The 20,304-nt window shown below is 46.4% G+C and overlaps 1 protein-coding gene across 2 annotated transcripts in view; it reads right to left on the bottom strand.

Moving 5' to 3' along the window:
* The window catches only part of APLP1 (amyloid beta precursor like protein 1), a 246,138-nt gene extending 227,418 nt beyond the window's left edge, over positions 1–18,720 (bottom strand). The window contains exon 1 of one of the 2 annotated variants that reach the window (XM_078655396.1): positions 18,276–18,720. In XM_078655396.1, the coding sequence (XP_078511522.1) occupies positions 18,276–18,356 (81 nt within the window). In that variant the 5' untranslated portion in view covers positions 18,357–18,720. The remainder of the gene's footprint in view (positions 1–18,275) is intronic. The other variant, XM_078655397.1, reaches the window with a different exon arrangement.
* Between the last annotated feature and the right edge of the window lie 1,584 nt (positions 18,721–20,304).

The raw sequence follows: 20,304 nt of genomic DNA, 5'->3' as shown, positions 1-20,304 counted from the left end.
TTATGTTCCAATTTAGTTTTATATGACTGCTAAGACGGTATATCATTTCTGGACAGAGCCATACAGTTCTGTTATTACTGATGCTACATAGATATTACTATGTTAAAATGCCAGGTCCTGAATGTTTCATTACCACTTTCCTGCATCCTTGTACCAACAACTTTCTGCTTCATCTACACGTTAGACCTGTGGTTCTTAACCTGGGGACCATTGTGGTCCACAGAACATACTTAGGGGGCTCAACACTACCTAGATAATAAATAATAACATATTAGTAAAGTATATATAAATATAGAAGCAAGATTCAATAGTGAACATTTTTTAATATTCTGTTAATGTTATGCAATTGAAAGCTAAAAACTAAGTGAGTATCCTCAGATTGATTTGGTTGAGCAGTGGCAGTGAAGAATGTAATATGGATGATGAGTGGCCTCATTTGAATTTCGAAAAGCTCTACCTTTCCCATTAAAATTTAGATTTTGATATATTTGTTTGTGAATTAAATACAATATTTAGGGCCAGATGTAGGTAATTTTATTTTACCACCTCTTAAATACCGAATCATACCGATTCTGTATTTAAGAAGTGGTAAAATATAAGTACCGAGATGTAGGTAAATACAGATGTGCATTTACCGAATCGGAAATATTCGGTATTTACCGATTCGGTAAATACCGACCGGTAAATGCCCATTCATTCCTATGGGCTTTGAAGCCCATAGGAATGATTGGGCATTTACCGGTCGGTATTTACCGAATCGGTAAATACCGAATGTCACAAGGGTGCAGGGGGTGTCACTTTGACACCCTCTGGCACCCCCAAAAGAGGCTCGGGTGCCATGTGGCAGGCATAAGTCTGCCTGTCATATGGCATAGGTGTGCATGCACACCAGAATCGGTATTTTACCATCAAATAGTATTTGATGGTAAAATACCGATTTTTTAATGCTTGTGGGACTCAGAAGTGTCCCACCTACATATCAATTTTCCCGAATCGGTAAAAATACCGACTCGGTATTTTACAGAATCGGTAAATTTACCGATCGGTAAATTTATCGATTCTGTAAAATACAGGGCCCTATATCTCAAATTGCATTTACCGGTCGGTAACGGCCGAATTCGGCCGTTACCGACCGGTAAATGCCTACCTACATCTGGCCCCTCAATCTTTTGTGTATTTGTTTGATGAATATTTGTTTCTGCATTTTTTTGTGTATTACTTTGCGGTTCAAAACTTCGAAAATTCTTAGGCTGGGGTCCCTGGCATCTAGGAATGATAGTCAGGGTCCCCGGATTCCAGTAATGATTCATTGGTAGTCCCTGGATTCCAGTGATGATAACGTGGGGTCCACTGAAGTCAAAAGGTTAAGAACCACTGCATTAGAGATCAGAGATCTAGATGCCTTTATGGAGTCTAAGGTATGTTAATTGGAGACACTTCTTGCAAGTTATTGGACCCAATACAAAGTGACTTGTCCACACGAAACCAAAGCAGAACAATCGAGGAGGGGCGATAAAGACAATCAACTCAGCAGACTGTTACCAAGATACCATGGAGGCGATAATTCAGATTGCAATGCGGTCATCTGGTGTCCAACGATGAAGACACTATACAGAGTAGTTTTAGACGAAGGAGGCTATATCCCAGAGCTTCCTTGAGGAACGAGTGATAGACGATGGCACCAATCTGCATTGATCCGGGCCGAGGCTCACGCACTCCAGGTAAGCTTAGCCAAGAGAGCCACGACACCTTGTGAGCTAGCATTCTACTGGATCCAGGCCTCAAGCATGCTCAATTATGTCTCCAATAGACAAGCTCTATGACCCCTATTGATTATTGGCAGGGATAAGCGCACATAATCCTAAAAGTATCAGCTTTTGCCAGAGGACCTATAGTGAAGAAAAGATAGGAGCTAGAAAAACAGAGGGTGGTTTAAAAACAATGGGCCCGATTCACAAAAGTAATCTGAGAAAAAATCCTAACTTTCCGTATTCACAAAATGCATTTAGTAGTAGTAAAGTACAGAAAGTCGTAAAGTTAGGATTTTGTCTCAGATTAACTTTTGTGAATCGGGCCCAATAGCTCCAATCTCAACACGAGGCTAACCAACTTGGTGTTCTTTCATCCAAAAATGAGAAAAGTTGAAAGCAAAACGATGAGTTTTGTAGAGACAGTTAAGTAAGAGACAGCTCTGGCATTTGCATTAAACGCAGTAGCTAATCAGACAGACACAGTATTAATCAATCAGGGACATCTCCTATGCATTTTCAACCTACATATGTTTTTAGGCAGATGGTCACTTCAGCTCGCGCCACCCTTTGACCCTGCCAGCATGGCCAGTGCAGAAACAACAACTACTAACAATCACACCCTACAAGTGTAACAATTCAGAATATTCGAGGCCCCCAAAGCTTTAAGAATGGCTTGACTAGTAAGTATTAGTGAACTTTAATGTATATTGAATTAATACCCCTCTGTTGAGTTTACCTCTAATTTAGACAAACACTGCCACCACGTGACAGACTATCATAAGTGCCGGTGTTGACAATTAAGTGACTATGCCGAGGACTAGAAAACACCTGCTCAAATTAAGGACTGGCACCTCATCATATTCTGCTGGGGGTGGGGGGGACATCATTTTGCATTACGCCATACTTTGTTGAATCCTAATTTAATACTGTTAAGGACGACACTGGACTGGAGAGGAGGAGAAAACAGGGAGACATGGGGAAAACCAAAAAGTATGGCCGCAAATATCATTAATCTATAAACAATCAGGTTAATAATTGCTGTAACCCCACACTTTCTGAAGACAATAAGGTTCATGTCTGGCATCAATTGGAAGAGAGGATGTGGTGTATTGGCCAGAGCTGCCAACGCTGGAGCTGGGAAACTAGGTTTGTTTCTCTGCGTTGGCTCAACATCCTGTCAATCTGGGCAAATCACTTAAGCACCTGGTGCCCAAAAAAATGAACGTGTCCTTGTGTAATGTTACTGGTGCTCATATGAAGCGCTCCAATACCTTCGGGTCGAGTCCTAGCTACAAGAAATTGGAAAAAAAATACCAAACTCTGAACTATTGAAAGCGCCTATCAACAGCATCCGACAAGCGGTACATAACCCGCTTCCCTCCTGTTCTTGATGATGCTTGCAATGTCTCCTGCGAAGTAGGGTACGTCAAACCCAATAAGGAAAGGGGTATGTACAGGAAGTGAATTGTTTGGGTCCCAGCTGGATTTGTGACCCTTACATCTGAAAGAGGTGCAAGAGAACGAGGCCATGCAGAGAATAAGGCGCGAAGCACCGCTTAGGTCAGGTTAACAGGGTTATTGTTGCCCCACACCATGAACCTTTAAATTTGGGGCATTCAGTCTGAAAATCTACAAAGTGTGAACCAAGAAAATACACAAAGTATGACGTGGCTACTAACCCCAGGATGTTCCCATCTGGAATTATTTCTACGTAAATCTAGATTTTCACGAACCTTAGTAAATGTTCTCAACTTTGCTTAATGCAGCATGAACAAGAAAAACAACAGTACATTACATGGTTACAATAAAAATATACTGGAATGAACAGAAAGGGATCGGTCTACCGACCGTCTCTTCAGCACATCCACATTGAACTGAAGTCGCTACTTTTCGCATTTGATCTTTTCTGGACTATGTTCCAGTCTGGTCTCATTCCCTCTACAAAATCTTTGCTTCTTTAGTCCTTTCATTCACTCATACTCCTCCTTCTTTCTAAGCCTATGATGGTTAGTCCCCAGACTTCTCCGAAGACGGCCTCCACAGTGTTGCACCTATGAAGTAGCCATGCGCAGACCGCTGTGGACATCTCATTCATTCATTCATCCTTTCATCCGAGCATTATGCCATGCTTGATTGTAACTAGCACTGCTGCAGTCCATCTTTGCCCATATGTGGCCATTTTATAGAAGCCTGCCAGATGTTCTCTGTTCCCGCCCTCGATCGCTGCCAGGTCATGCAACACCCCTTTTGGACATTTTAATGATGTGTTTCGAGGTAGTTTAATCCTGTTCAGAAATTTCTCTTCTGTCATCTCTCCTTTTTATCCTCTTCCTTTTATCCTTGATCTTCTCAGATTACCCTGCAGATGCACAGAGTTCTAGTTGTTACTGACAGTGTATCATTGTACATTTCCTGCTTCCTCGCCCTCTCATATTATCTTCATTTCAGCCTGAAAAACAGCTGTTCTGTCTTATTTGTGAACGTGTTGTTCCTTTAGGATTTATGTTTTATTTGTAATTCTTCTAGGATGGACACGTTTTGTCTAATCCCTAAACCTCCCTCAGTCTTCTGTTCTTGTCTTTGATCATGCTCTTGTTCTGGCTCCATCTATCAGATGTCTCACACAGCAAGATCCCGCCCCATTCAATACCTAGTGAATCTTAAATTCCTTTCTTGCGATTTTTTTTTCCTCCAATTTATCTCAAGCTTTATGTCAAATCAAGCGCACACAACAATTTCAGTGATATGGGTAATCAAAAATGAAAAGTTCTCCAAGGATAAGATCACACACTAGTGTTCATTTTCATTCTTGTTTTAATTGGTGTATGGATGTATCTCCTGTTCAAAGGAGATCCATATAGAAAGAAACAAGCTTTGTTCTCTGTATTGTGTTTTTTTTTTTATCAGGTTGATGTCAACTCAATTCACCTTTTTTTTCTTTTTGGTATGCAGGATTCTAGATTATTCCATACAGTAATTTGCAAGCTTAGGTTCTATTTAGGAAAGAGCTCTGAGTGACCAGGTAGTCAATCATTTAAAATACGCTTAATTAAAGGATTCCAACCAGTACTTTGTGCTGATGGGTAAGCAATTCTCTACTGGCCAATTAGGAAATTATCTGTTATCTCACTAATTACTTCCTTGTCCACATTTGCTTCACTATCTGATTTCCAAACCTTTTAAGTACTAAATCTATGGCTACCAGTGTCTTGTCTGTTTCCGACAGGTCCCTATTCCGACAGCAGGTGAATCCTTTTGCCTCGGCTTAGGTTTTAAGCAAGGTTTGGCCATGGGCTGGTGCCACAGCAGCATAATCCTATGGAGCCACCAGCTAGAAGGTGCAAAATGACCTCTATACACATCGAATACAGCCTCGTTGACACGGAAGAAGGAAGGAAACGCCATGCCACCTGTTTTATAAAAAAACTTGGTACTGGCTATCCTGTCATTCAACAAAATACTTGTATACCTGCTAAAACCATTCTTATCTTTCTTGACTCGCTACATTTACCTTTCCTTTATGTCTATAGTATGTGAATTATTTTGGACCTTGCTCAATTTGCCGTACCTTTCTGAATAAACAGGTTTCCTAAATGAAAGGCATATCATGACCTTGTGCCTTATGCAGGTAAGAATTTGATTTCATTTGACATTCCTATTCATAGATATCTCAATAAGAATTTTCCGCAGATTCAGAAAAGCGCTAAACACTCACCTATTCAATCATATGTTTAACCCTTTCTGCTGCCAACACCTGGTCTGGGCTGGTTAGATGCCCAACACCTGCGCCACCCCCTTACTGCATCTAATGCACCATTGTCATTTATCATTAACATTGTTATGAGATTATGGTTTAGGATATTTGTCATCTGTACCTTAACAAATAGCGCCCAGAGGCTACCTTAGCTGCAAGTTATAAAATCCTAGCTAATTAATTAGCTAGGATTTCCAAAAAGGAACATAACACCTTCTTTCCTACATCCAAATTGTCTCTTTTTAGTTCCTTGTTCTTTTTTTGATCTGCTCAGTATTTCCACTCATTGCAAAATCCATGCATTTCCACTGTGGTCATATTAACTTTATGCCTTTGACAGTTTTGCAGTTTAGTTGTTTGAGCTACCAAATCATATTGCTTAACTCGGAGTACTTTAAGAAGCTCCACTACCATGCGTACTGCCAAACTGCAGTTTTTGGGGCGCGGTGCTAGGTCATGGCTCCACTAAGCCTCCCTTTGCTCGGTTTCTGGGCTTCCTCCTTTGTCACACTTCAGTGGTAATCTTCATGTATCACTTCTTGTGCCTTAAAGTTTTTCACTGTTCTTGTACTTCTCCAGGTTTACAGGTTTTTTTTTTTCTTTTTTACATTGGTTACACATCCACTCTTTGACCTTCTGTCCGTCTTTCTGGCACCTGTCTCCTTGTCAAGGCGGTAGGCGATGCTGCACCCACCAGCATTTTGAAGAACGATTAAATGCCTTGATTGTTTGTGATGAGCACATTGCCTGATGCTAACAAGCTGTACGTGATATTGCACCTTCTTGGTGCTGGTTTCCCCTTTCACAACTTCTTACTCATCATTGCCTTCCGTAATTTGTGGCATATGCATATATATATATATATATATATCTCCTCCGAGCCCACCGATTGCATTTGCTTATTTAGGTCTCAAAAAGTAGGCCATCTGCCGCAGATCTTCTCCGTTTCCTGGGTCTTTAAAGGGAGGGGTTGAATCCCCCCTGCTTACACATGGTAGCCACATTTAATTAATTGTTTCCTTATTGTTCTAGAGTTCCAAAAACTTTATATTGCCAATCTACATTCAAATATGTTATTTGCGGCTTTTGCCGCTGCTGACACCTTATTAAATCAATAGTTTAATTTGCGCATTCTGCCTGTTCAATCCCATTGTGATTTCTTTTTCAGTATCTAATTTCATTACTTAGCTTCTCCTTGCGTGCACAGAGTAAGGCAGTACTGGCTCTTTTGTTTGGTTCAGACCAACTTGTCAGATTTCTTCCAATATTGCATTGATCCTTTGAAAGGTTACATCAGAATGTATGGTCTTTTCCTAGTATTTATGACTGGGGAGACCAGCTTTCTAATTTAGACTTTGAGCACATCCGTTATCATCTTGTTGGTCATTTGCTCTCAAAGAGTCCTGGTGCATGCAATCAACCAAAACTTTTTCTACTGAAAGTAGGCTTTATTTTATCCCACTGAATGCATGTATTCTGTTTTCTTTAAGAGCCAGGCCTACTCCCCTTCCAATTTGCCTCTGATATAGTTCAGTCTCAAGTACCAACCTTTTTGTTCACTTCTACCTGGTTATAAACCCTTGACATTGAGGATTAAAAAAAGGTCAGAAATATATGCTCTCTGTTGACAGTCGGTCAGGCTGCCTGACCTAAATATGGCCACTGTAAGACATGTCATTTTCTCTCTTTGCTTTTCTTACCCTTCATTTACTTTTATTTTTACTCTGGTCTGGCTTCATATTTCAATAATTTACATCATGCTTTTTCCAGTTGCTCTTGTTTGCATCAGTGTAGTTGTTCCTATCAGTTATCTCTCTCGGATTCGTCCTGTTTTTTGTCTCCCCTCCCATTGCCTTATCTTTCATTAGTCTTTCCTTCCACCAATAAATAATGTCAGCAAAGCCTTTCCTGACCCAAAGATGTCCATTAGTTCTGTTGAGCAGATGGACGCCATTTGTTTGTTCACACGCCCTCTCCTCTCTGCCAAGCTCTTTTTGAGCCCTTTTCACGAAGGTCATCCTCCTGGCAGTCCTCAAACTTCCAGGAGTCATTGCCTGCCTGCGTCTCCCGAGTTGTAACATCTGTAGTGTATACAGGCAACAACTGTACTGCATACATGCAGCCCCACTCTGTCAAGCCGAGATGCTGAAGTTACCAATCACTCATGCTCAAGAGCCTCATTTCTGGTGTTGACCTCTAGTTGATTTTAGTCCTTCCACTGGCTACTCCTTCCACTTCTCTTTGCCTCACTGTGTGGTGTAGACTGTTGTGGGTGGTCTTAATTTTTCTTAGATTGCGTAACCTAAATTTCACAGCCCAGGTTAATAGTCTATCTTCCTCCTGCTTCTTCCTACTAAAGACCCTTCGGAAGATGTTCCCCTTCATCCCTCAAGTACTACAGAGAACGGTGGTTGTGGCTCTTTTTCTATCCAAACTGGATTATTGCAATGCCCTTTTTATGGGCATTGACTAAGCACAGATGAAGAAACTACAGTCTCTACAGAGCGCTGCAGCACGATTACTGCTAAATATACCCAAAGGCCACTCCACATCAGCAGGGATAAGGTTACTTCACTGGCTTCCTATCCAGCAGCAGGTGGAATTCAAGGTCCTCTTTCTGGTGCACAATACACTCTACGGAGGTGGCTCGTAAGACATCCAGAAAATGTTCCTACGCTACTCCCCCACCAGAACTCTAAGATCCGCAAATTTGGGCCTCATCTATACTCTCGGAGAGCAAGATGGGGAGGAAGGACCCCATCATACTCTACAGTGCAGCTAAGTTGTTGTGCAACAAAATGGCAGCCACGTTGAGACTTCAACACAATCGGCAGCTGTTCAGAAAAGCACTGAAAACCTGGTTGTTCACCTCCACTTAGACAACTGGTAGCATCGACTCAACCCCCCTCTCCTAAGCACCACCGCCAAGACGCCGAGGCAATCAAGTGCTTTATAAGCATTTATCCTATCCTATCCTTTGATGCCAAGTATGGGAGGAGGGAAGAGTTTTGTAATTCATTTTTCCGTCATTATTTCTTACCGACTTGAAAGACCTTAGATTAATCCATGATGCCAGCCCCTTACGCCTTCTATAGAATGTAGGCGAGTACTTGTTCATGAAAGACTCATCCTACAACTAAATAGATCCAAACCTCACTCCAGCACTGAAACCCTACAAAGCAAAGGGTAGAGTTCAACACTCTGCCTTCTAAACAAGGCATTGACTAGCTGTGCTACCACTTGCCTTTCAAAGTTGGTGCAGTTCCCACAAACCAGATGCCGAAGGTCACCCTCAAACAACAGAACGTTGCCCCTCACAGCAAGCAACACACACTTTGGTAGAAGATCCCTGAACTCACAAGGCACCACCCTTTGAAACTCCACCCCCATCCGCTTCACCTAAAATCAGCAACCTTAGAAAAAATATAAGCTTTGAAGACCATCCTCTTTTAACAAGCATTTAGAATAGGCACTCAAAGTCTTCTAGGCATTTTTGTACATGGGATGTTGTTTTAACTCCTTTCCCTCTCGTACAAGCACTTTGAAGCAACCTTGCTCTAGTGTAAGGCGCATGGGTGACCACCTCCTTCCTAGTCATTGCAGGCACTATTTCCAGTCCTGGGTTTTTTGCCTGATTGCCTAATGCATTCTGGGTGTTGTAGGCTTATTTTGCTTCCATTGATTTACACAACTGAACTCAATGATTGGTAGGTAAAAAGGTCAGGATGGGAGACAGTGACCGTAATGGCCTGGAGTGAGGTGGTCACCCTAGGGAGAACCAAGAAAAATAAATAAACAATTCAATAGTTAGGTAGTCTCCAGCCTTAAATTAATCGGCCATCTTGCATGAGGGGTAAACCTGACCCCCCCAGTCTGCACTATTGAAGTTTAGTAAATATTACAGGTAGGGGGGAAAAAAGCATCAAGAACGTACTACCGACTACTATATTGTACCTTGTTTCTGTAAAGCGCTCTGATATCTGCAAAGATCTTGTTCGCGCTATATAAAACTTTGAAAATAAATAAATAAATAAATAAATAAACGAAGAAATGTATCTTAATCAAGTACGTCATTTTAAAATCCCTTCGCCTGAAAATAATCTCCTCATGCTTATCTTCGCTGACCGAGCATCCGTGATTGCTGCCTCCATATCCTCTTCCAGCTGGGAGCATGCCCTTCTTAGGGTACCAAAAAGATGCTGCTCGGACCACATTTTCTATGGCTTCGGAGTGATCCTGGGACTTCCAGGATGAGACTGTTCAATTTAAGGTCATATGTCATAGGCATTTCAGAGGCTGTGGTTGAAGTGCAGAACACTAAGAGTAGATGCAATGCAACCAGGGTCTACAGACAACAGGCCTCCAACTCCAGGAAACACAACAAGGAGGAGGGCCTGGATGCTGGTGGCAGGCACTGGAGCAACAGGTTCGTCTTGTGAATACCCAAAACAAACATTGCTACTAGGGTGGACGAAACCCTCCCAGCACCGCATAAAGCATGATATGATCAAGGAACATTTTGGAGCAGGACCCTGGAAGATGGCTGGGAGGCAAAGCAGGAATAAGAGAGAGGATGCCCAGTCAGAGCAGTGAAAGAATAATCCCTCACCAGGGCAGTCCACGCCATGCTGGGAGGTCACCAGAGAAGGGGTGTAGTAGGGACAGGATTCAAAGTGAAGCATACACAAAACAAACAACTCAACTAACTGCAACAGCAAGATCACTGTTACTGTCCATGCTTTCAGACTACCTCACCCAAAGGTAATGAGTAGGTACAGAGCATCTGAATATTGCAGGACTGTAATATGTAATAACATAGTGGATGAGAGTAATGAGGCTCTGCTGAAGGTTGTGGGATGAAGCAGGACTGATCTTTAATAGAAGAGAATATGCAGACATCCAAGAGGGTCATGGCCATATCCCACACCAGGGGTGTCCCGGGGTTGAGCCATGTGCCGCAGCAGCAGTTGATGATGTCCAGGCCATGTAATCAAGCAGCATAAGGCCAGGCTATGCACCTAGCTTCATGCAGCCTTGTCCAGGATGTGTCCTATGTCGGGGCTAGGACAGGTCCAGGCCATGCCCAACATTGAGGATAGGCTGGGTCTTGGCCATGTACTCTAATGGCACTGGCCATGTCCAATCAATGCATCGCAGCAGTATAGGGTCAGGTCCACAGCATGTACCCCAGCTGGCCGGGCTGTGGTGCAGAGCGTGCCCCACCTCTGGCTGGTGCTGCGCCCGGACAAGACGATGACCACCATCCGCCTTTGCCTGGTCCAGGCATAGACCTTGGTTAGAAGATATACGGTTGTGCTCGATGGAATAGGTCTTCGTGAAACATCATCCTCACAGACCTACCGATACAGAAGACCACCACGTAAAGTATCTGCATCAATCTGTGAAATTATGGGCCGCAAATGCTAAACCTCACAGTAAATCATCGATGAAGTCACAGCTCACTGCAAAATACCCATTAGCCGAACTATCGTCCCGCTCACGAGGAAACAGTGTGCCCTACAGCTCACGTGTTTACACCGCTTCTATCCCCAGTGACACATGGTAGGCTTTTGCTCCATAGTACAGTGATATACCTCCTTCCAGCTCACAGGGTACCTCAGTGCTTTTACCTTACCAGCTTGACTCATGAGGTGGCTCTAACAAGTTGCAGTCGAACACAGTCCGCCATCACGAGAACTCGACTCTGACGCCAACGCTAAGAGGCTAAAACGGTGTCTCCTCACTCTACTCCCATACTGCGGCAGAGTTAGTTACTGTGAAAAGATGTCTACGCCTCACGTGCTCCCCTGGATCATGAGATCCAGGAATGAGGTGTGAAGAAGGCTCCTCGTTACTGCTTAGGGAATGATCGTGTTGTCAAGGACCGGCTCAGATCCCAGGTAATTGTCAGGTACGGCCCCTTTGATGTATGATGGTGTCTACGGGTCTTCCCTCACCTGGCGTTCCCTCCCAGGACCCAGGCTGCAAGAGCTCTCATGCTGTCACGCGTCAACTATGCCAAAGGGCTTTACATTAGGCTCCGGAGACACCTAATCAGCAGACTATAGCGAATCCAGAACACCACAGTTAGACAAATTTTCAAACTGCGTCGATGGTCCACGTCACTCCTGCAGTCTCACTTACAGCTCCCTGTAGCACCCTTAGGGAGATCTGCGGACCAGGAGCTATTTTTCTGAGGTTTAAACTAGGACTCTCTTGTCAAAGGAGGAGCATCAAATCCAAAAATAGCTTTGTTCTTGATCAAACCCCCTCTTTTCAAACAAACGATTGGGAGGGAGCTCTTTTTCTGTCTTGACATGCTAGCTATGTAGCACACTCGAAAGAAAATAAAGATAATATGCAATCACCTGGAAACAACAAAAGGTTTCCTAAAGCAATTTAAATGGAATCAATTTACAAAAAATACTTCAAGAGCAGCTTCACATGGATTTGCAAACTGCACTCCTAGGTCAGACTGTTTCGCTTGTGCAACAAAGGGTTGAGAAATTGGACGTGAACGTATAGGAGCAATCCTCCAAACCTCACCGACCACATGAGGACATGCAACCCATAACAGCCACACCTCAATCAACACTCTTCCAACCATGAGCAAGACATGGAGTAAATACTTACCCATGGGCTCAGAGACTCATTTGAGGTGAAAAAGCAGTCAATAAATACCACTACAATCACATAGAAGAGTTCCAAAGCCCTTGCAGTAATCCTAATTAACACAGGATGCAAAAGCTTCTTGGTGGAGGACCTGATGGTTTACAAAAACACCTAGGATGGATTCCTCTTGCAATGAAGCAAGGGCCAAAATACAAACGTTCTGTGCAAAATACAGACAACCCTCTGCGTGGCGCCCAATTTTAAGGCAACCAGTAAAAGATGAGCCAGAGCCGATATCACTGAATTGTGTTCCTAGATATTTTCAGTCTAAGTAGAGTTTTGAATGTGAGGTAAGTACCAAAGAACATGCTCGGCATATCTGTACAAAGTGAATGTAGATAGAGCGAGCCTCATAAAAATGTGGCAGACCCAAGTAAAGGCTCTTAAAGAAGATGGCTGGTGGAGAAGAACCCTGTTGTGATATATTTGGACTTGTAGAGGGTTCATGGTATCTTTCAGCTTCTGTACAGCAATTCACAGACGAGGAGGCGTAAAATGAGCTAGTGAAGCCCAAGAGGGTTGTGTCTGGTGACAGTTTAATCGCAATACCCAAGTCTTGAGACTTTCCCTAAACTTCCTGGAGGTCTACCATGGGCGAAGACGAAAGGCAGGGAATTCCGTGTTATTTCTTGTGAGAACCAGGACCTGCTTCTAAAAAGTTTACATCTCAGTAGTCGAAGACTCAGTTTTGGAGGTCTCCCTTCAGTGTCTCGTCACATGGCATGGAATCCACAGCTTTTTAAATAATCACTTGGAAACCACGGTGACCTCTGGGATAAGCAAGAGACATTTATCATGAAGCCATGGAGACGACATGTAACAAGGAGAAAGATGGATCAAAAGTCAGGGGTCTATAGAGCGGATCTAGGCTAGTTTCAGATGGTCATTCCATCACAAAGCAATGGCAGCCTGAGGTGTTCAAAGAAATCCAGATGTTGACTCTTGGTCACGATCCGCCCTACTGAAAACGTGTGTTATCCGCCTACAGTGGCGATCAAGGCTGAGAATGGGAAACTATACATTTTAAAAAGGATGGGAACTAGGGTGAGACTGTGGGCAATCACAGAAAACATCAACCAGCTTGAAGAAGACTGGTCCCAGGGACTTCACTGCACACACGAGAGAACAATGATGCGAGACGATTAACTGCAAAATGGACCCATGGCCAGTAGTTTGAGGAAATGTTGAAAGCAGCCAACAGGTCAACACAAATAAGAGTACAGACGCCTTGAATGCAAGCCGCCACCAGTCACAAGTCATCAAAACCCCAGTGGGACAGGCGTGAAAAGATTCATGGCCCTGAAGACCGTCCACAAAGGGTCTCATCTCCAAGGTCACTGCTTTTCAAAGCAGCTTTGATTGGCGAGAGAGGGTTGCGTTGGTAGAATCAGTGGAGTCGAGGGATGGCTTCATGAACCTGGGAGAGAATTGTTGCCAAAACACCAATATACAAACATATCTATATATCCAGCACCAAAATATTGTGATGGAAAATATAAGTTGAATATCCTTAAATCCACATACATCTATGTATAGTATAGTTGGTAAACATCCTTCACAACGCGGTCAAAACACCGCGGTGCCATTACGACGCGTCTTTTACAACGCAAGTCGTTACCACGACTTGCGTTGGAGGGCGCTCTAGACTGAGGAATAATAGATTTACTATTCCAACACCTTCCCTACTGTACATAGGCTGGAGTTGGAATAGTAAATCTGACTATTCCTAAGTCCAGCACCCTACAGTGCAAGTCGTGGTAACGACTTGCGTTGTAAAAGATGCGTTGTGATGTTACAATGCGATCAAAATGATCGCGTTGTAACATCATACAACCGTATAGTTAATCGTGTTAAACCTATATATGTGTACACACACACACACACTCACTCTACCTACTAGATATTTTGGTAATGTTTAGGTTGAGATATTTTTGTGCAAACATATTGTGCCCACTATATTCTGGTAGTAGACCACAGTAAACAGGAGTGTGCCCACTAACACTGCGTTTGCCAGCACCTGACCCATGATCACGTCCTCTTTAAACTCTGCATGGCACTGGAAGGGGCATTTGCCAAACGAGAGTGCACCAGTGACCTTTCTGTTTTCCATGTAACCAGTTTAGTTGTGTTTTCTTGGTTTTATCATCAAGATGAACCCGTAGATCTGATATCCTCACTATGGGCCTGAATCATCTTTTTTTCTCCGAGTAATTAACTCTTGCTCCAGAAACAATTGTCACTTACTCTGGGATTTTGGGGAAAGAAATGTTTTTTCTAAATAAATGTAAAAAAAAAGTCATTTAAAAGTTGTGTTCATTATGTCTGAAAGTGTAAATGTAAATTGCAACCAAAACAGGAAAGGACACACCTGCTCACAAAAACAATCTTTGTAAACTGGGACCTGAAAGAGCAATACGACGTTAGCAATCACTGGATAGCCTCACTGAAAGAGAACTGAGACAGGACAGTGACCAGAGCTCACTGGATAGCCTCACTGAAAGAAGACTGAGGTGGGACAGTGACCAGAGCTCACTGGATAGCCTCACTGAAAGAGAACTGAGATGAGACAGTGACAAGAGCTCACTGGATACCCTCACTGAAAGAAGACTGAGACGGGACAGTGACCAGAGCTCACTGAATAGCCTCACTGAAAGAGAACTGAGATGAGACAGTGACCAGAGCTCACTTGATCCCTCCCTGAAAGAAGACTGAGGTGGGACAGTGACCAGGGCTCACTGGATAGCCTCACTGAAAGAACTGAGATGAGACAGTGACCAGAGCTCACTGGATAGCCTCACTGAAAAAAGACTGAGGTGGGACAGTGACCAGGGCTCACTGGATAGCCTCACTGAAAGAAGACTGAGGTGGGACAGTGACCAGGACTCACTGGATAGCCTCACTGAAAGAGAACTGAGGTGGGACAGTGACCAGAGCTCACTGGATAGTCTCACTGAGAGTACTGCGACATGAAATAGCACAGTGACCAGCGCTAACTGGGTACCCTCACTGAAAGAAAGAGAACTGAGATGAGACAGTGACCAGAGCTCACTGGATCCCTCACTGAAAGAAGACTGAGATTAGAGTGACCAGAGCTCACTGGATAGCCTCACTGAAAAAAGAGTGAGGTGGGACAGTGACCGGAGCTCACTGGATACCCTCACTGAAAGAAAGAGAACTGAGATGAGACAGTGACCAGAGCTCACTGGATCCCCTCGCTGAAAGAGAACAGAGAGGAGACAGTGACCAGAGCTCCCTGGATAGCCTCACTGAAAGGGAACTGAGATGAGAGTGACCAGAGCTCACTGGATCCCTCACTGAAAGAACTGAGATAGCACAGTGACCAGGGCTAACTGGGTACCCTCACTGAAAGAAAGAGAACTGAGATGAGAGTGACCAGAGCTCACTGGATCCCTCACTGAAAGAGAACTGAGATAGCACAGTGACCAGGGCTAACTGGGTACCCTCACTGAAAGAAAGAGAACTGAGATGAGACAGTGACTATGGCTTGCTGAATACCCTCACTGAAAGAAGAGTGAGATGAGACAGTGACCAGAGCTCACTGAATATCAAGACTGAAACTGCCCTGTGACGTCAGTGTTGACTGCGTATCCTCGCGTAAACTGACTTGTGACGTCAGTGCCAGTGTTGACTGAGTATTCTGGTGTAAACTGCCTTGTAAAGTCAGGGCTCAAGTGACAACTTCACAGAAACTGTCCTGTGGTAACAGAATTTAGTGGAAACGCTCACTGCCCCCAACTTCTGCACATGGTCACACCCCCTAAACTCACATCACAGCATTGGACACGAGCACGCATTGTCCTCGCGCCATCTAACTATGACATCAGACCACAAGGTCAGATCACTAACGCACTTCACAATATGAAGCCATCTGTTGTTACAGTCTAATGATTATGTCATCGGTGCTGAAAGGAGGGCTGAAAAGAGAGCACAGCGACGCTTGATTAAAAGTGGGGGAGGGGGATTAATAGCTGCGCGGTCGCCCATGCACGGTGGTGGGGGCTTTGAACCTCTCGGGCACACTGTAACACGAGAGCCCACGAGCCGTTCCACCGGAAGCAGCTTTGGACCACCAGAAGTGAGGAACCGCAGTCTCGGTGCATCGAACCGTGACGTCAGGCCAGTGGATAGCAGACAGTGCGAGATCACATGCCCCTAAGATCACACCGCCTGTTCTCACGACGCACCTGCGCCGTGCATGACTGAGCAGAGAAATATGTGAACTACTGGCGTGCATGGGTGAGGGGTAAACACCCAGTGGAGAGACCTAAGGAAACATTTTTATTCAATAGCGGGCTTGCATGCCTTGGCAAGTAATGGAAATGCTCCCGCCCCTGGACTGCTGTTGTGGTAGTAAAAATACAGCGATTCTTAGGGTTCCATCGGCCCCGGTGCCACTGCACCTGCCGCACAGTAGTCCCGACGCCCCTGTTTGTGGAGGAACGCCTTTTCTCACTAGAAGGGTGTACGGATACACACGCCACCGGTGCCTTCAACACATCCATAAATAATGCAGGGCACCCACGTACACTGCAGAGGCCGCGCGGAGAACACATTTATCACCGGCCTGCGGGGCCGAGAGGAGGAGGTGGCAGGGAGAGCAGGAGACACGACGCGGGGGGCTGCTGAGGGTAGGGTGCGGGGAGATTACCATGCATAAAATGGAATGAAGAGAGGGGATTCAGAAGGGGTGGGGAGCGAGGTAGAGAGGAGCAAGTGGGGAGGGAGGAGGCAAGCGCCCAGAGGCGATGGAATAAATCCGTCGAGCGCTATATAGGAGTGTCAACATTCATTCATTCGGCGCGGAGAAGAAGGGGAGGTGGGATAAAGATGGTGGAGGGCGGATGGTGAAAGCGCAAAAGATGGGGGCGAGCAAATATGAAGGAAGCCGCAGAGCCGAGGTGCTATGAATAAAACTAGCCCCGGAAGGGTCGTCACAGGAGACCCCCTCCCGCTGACCAACATGAGCTCCGCCAAGGCCCTCTGCACCCCCCAGTGTCAGACAGGGCCCGGGGAGATGCAATGCACCAGGGCCCGGCCCCGGAGAGCTCAGAGCAAGGGGAAGAGGCCCCATCCCTCCCTGCTCAGAGGACACTGGGCCTGCGAGGGGCCGCACGGCAGGCCCTTCACTACCCCCCACCCCCATTACCAACCAGCATCCCCCCTCACATCCGACAATCCACGTGAGAGGACATGAACTGACAGTCTGTCCACGGGCACCTCCTTTAAACAGCCCTCACCCCTCCAGGGAATCTGCAGAGGCGGCCTTGAGCCCGTACCATCCTGACCTCCAAAGGGGGGGGGGGGGGCAGAAACAGCAGGGGCCTGTGAAGACAAGCCGGGCTCACACCCACCGGGGCAGGGGCCCCGCATCCCCACAGAGAAAGGACGTGCGCACAGAGCAGCGCTCACCTCGACCCCACCCACCCCTACACAGACAGCGCCCAGAAGAGACAGTGCGGGTTGCTAGGCGCACTCTGCCCCAAATACTGGGGGGCTGTTGAGCTTGGCGGGGGCAGTGGGTTACCCCCCCCCCCCCAACCTATACTGCATGATATGAGGTACGGTTCGGTGGGCGGGTGCAGCCACACCGAGAGAAGAGGCATGCACAGTCAGGAGGTGACCCCCGTGCTGCCTCATGCACCCCTCCCCATCTCACTCAGATTGTGTTTTCCACGGTACCGGGGGGGGGGGCTCATTCTCGGGGGGGGGCACGTTCGCGACCCCGACTGATGCTTCTTCTGTAAAACAGGACAGACAGGCACGCACCGCCCTCGACCTCAGGTAAACCACCCTCGGTGCACGGCTGCGGCACGCAGCGCTGCTCGGAATCTAGGGGGTTCTTGGAGGGGCGTGGGAGCCGCCCCTCGCTTGCAGTCTGCCTTACGGATGCCATTTCTAGGTCTATCACCATTTCGGATGAAGGGGTGACCTATAAATGCCGGTGGCCTCCTTCAACAGGATTTATTTTCACTAAAATATGGATGTAAACATAAAAAAAACACATGCCCAAAATCACCCCATCCGCTTCTGAAACATGCCAGCCCTGTTTACGTAATGAGTCGAGGGGGGGGTCTTACCTGCCCGGGGGCCGGCAGTCCCCAGCACACGCCGTAAACGAAGAAAAGCAGGAGAAGGAAGGTGGTCGCAGGCCCCGCCATACTGCCTGTGGGTGGGGGTGCTCGGCCTGGGTTCTAGAGCGGGGGTTCTAGCGCCGGGGTGGGGGAGCCGGGCCTCTGTGCGCCGAGCCTCCTGTCTGCAGTGTCTGCTTCGTTCTGTCCAGTGCTGCTGATAAAGAGCGCCTCGCTCCCCCCTCCTCCTCCTCGGCACAGAGGAGCTCGCAGAGGAAGGCCCTCCCTCCTCCCAGGCAGGGATGCAGCCCCCCCTGCAGGCTCCGAGGGGCACTGGCGGGCGTGGGGCGGGTGTCCGAGAGGGTCACCCGGGTGGAGGGTGTCCGCCTGGAGTGCTGCTGGTCTAAGGGGCGCGAGGAAATTAGGTGGGTGGGGTGTACTGGGCAGATGTTTGCAGGAGGGGAGGAGTGTGCGCGGGGATGGGAGTGTCTGCAAGAGAGTAGGGTAGATTAAAGGGCTGGGGTGGGTTGGCAGAGCTGGAAACGGTGGTAGAATGGGTGGGGGTGCAGGAGGTGGGCGTCTGCCCGTCTAATGTGCAGACTCAGGAAAAGCACCGGCAGGTCTGCAGGGGTCACCCAGAGTGACATGCCGCGGCCCGGGGGCGGGAACCAGAGCTGCCAGTACCAGACACAATTATAGGCAAAACAAGCAGATGTGTCAAAGTGAGAGATGTGCGTTCATCTGCGCGTGCCACTCCAGCCCTCTGCCTGCGGTAGAGAGAGCGCCCAGGGGCAGGGATCGCTGTCTCTCCTCGTGTCTGTCATTCTCTCTGTCTTCTTGTTATTTCCATCTTTCTTGTGTGTCAGCCCCTGGCCCAATGTGTCTCAGCTTTGAATTGAATTGAAATTGCATTTTTGTAGTGCCTAGTACCAGGGCTTTAAGTGGAACGAAAAAACTAGGAGGTCTGCACAAGGGGCGTGGCTTAAAAATACTTAAGGCAAAACTCAGTGTTTGGCACAGTGTGCCACCCGACTGGCATTTTGCTGCTTCTGTCATTGCATCCAGATATATAACACGAGTGACATTACACCTTCAACAAGTCGGGGATATTGCCTTTGCCAATGGGTGTTAGTTGTGCAAGATAAACAGGGCTAGTTCTATGATTTGCGAGGCCATGGGCCATAAGTGAATGCGGGAGGCCCCTCTAATTTACTTAAGTGACCTATTCAGAGACACCGCGGGAGGCCCATTGTACAGGATTTTGGCACCCCCACTGTTTTAACTTTCAGCCCACAAGCAATTCTCACACCTCCAGCCTGATAGGTGTCAGAATTGCTTGTGGATATGAGTTAACACCTTGTGGGCGCTAAAATCCTGCACAATGGGCCTCCTGCAGTGTCTCTGAATGGGTCTCCTTGCAATTGGGACAAGGGGAAGCTACTCCCTCCCCTATGCCTCCAGACACCATCCCTGAGAGGCCCAGGGAGGGCGGCCCCTCCCATGTCCCTAATTGCAAGGAGACAGTGAAACAACAGGGCACAGGATCGGTTTCAGGGCCCCATGCTGGTGGGCTGAGTGCGAGGCCCTGGGCAGCTGCCCATGCTACCCATGCTGTGCTGGCCCTGAAGATAAATAACCAATAAATATGGCTTCATTGTATATAACATTGAAAATATTGCAGTTCTGAAATGAAGGGACTGTGAAAGAACTTTAAAGAGTCTCTTTGAAATTACCTCAAAGGCAGTGAACAGGGTGGCACTGTTGCAGAGTAAAAATAAATAAATAAATAAATAAATAAAACACCCTGAGAGCTGAATATGGAGAGCCCGATGGAGACCCGTCCCAGCACCTGCTGTTTAGAATTGCCGATGCTGATCACCAGCAGGACCCGGCCCACTTAAAGCCCTGCTTACTACCCATATGAGACGTTGAAGCACTTTACAGCCAGTAGCACGCTACCCGTCAGCACAAAAATATTGGTAAGTCCATTGGTTGTTGGGGTTGGTCTTGTGCTCTCAGGAAAGGATGTGGCCTAATG

Source organism: Lissotriton helveticus, chromosome 7, assembly GCF_964261635.1.
Source record: "Lissotriton helveticus chromosome 7, aLisHel1.1, whole genome shotgun sequence".
NCBI lineage: Eukaryota > Metazoa > Chordata > Amphibia > Caudata > Salamandridae > Lissotriton > Lissotriton helveticus.
This window is presented reverse-complemented; position numbering and strand designations above follow the sequence as displayed.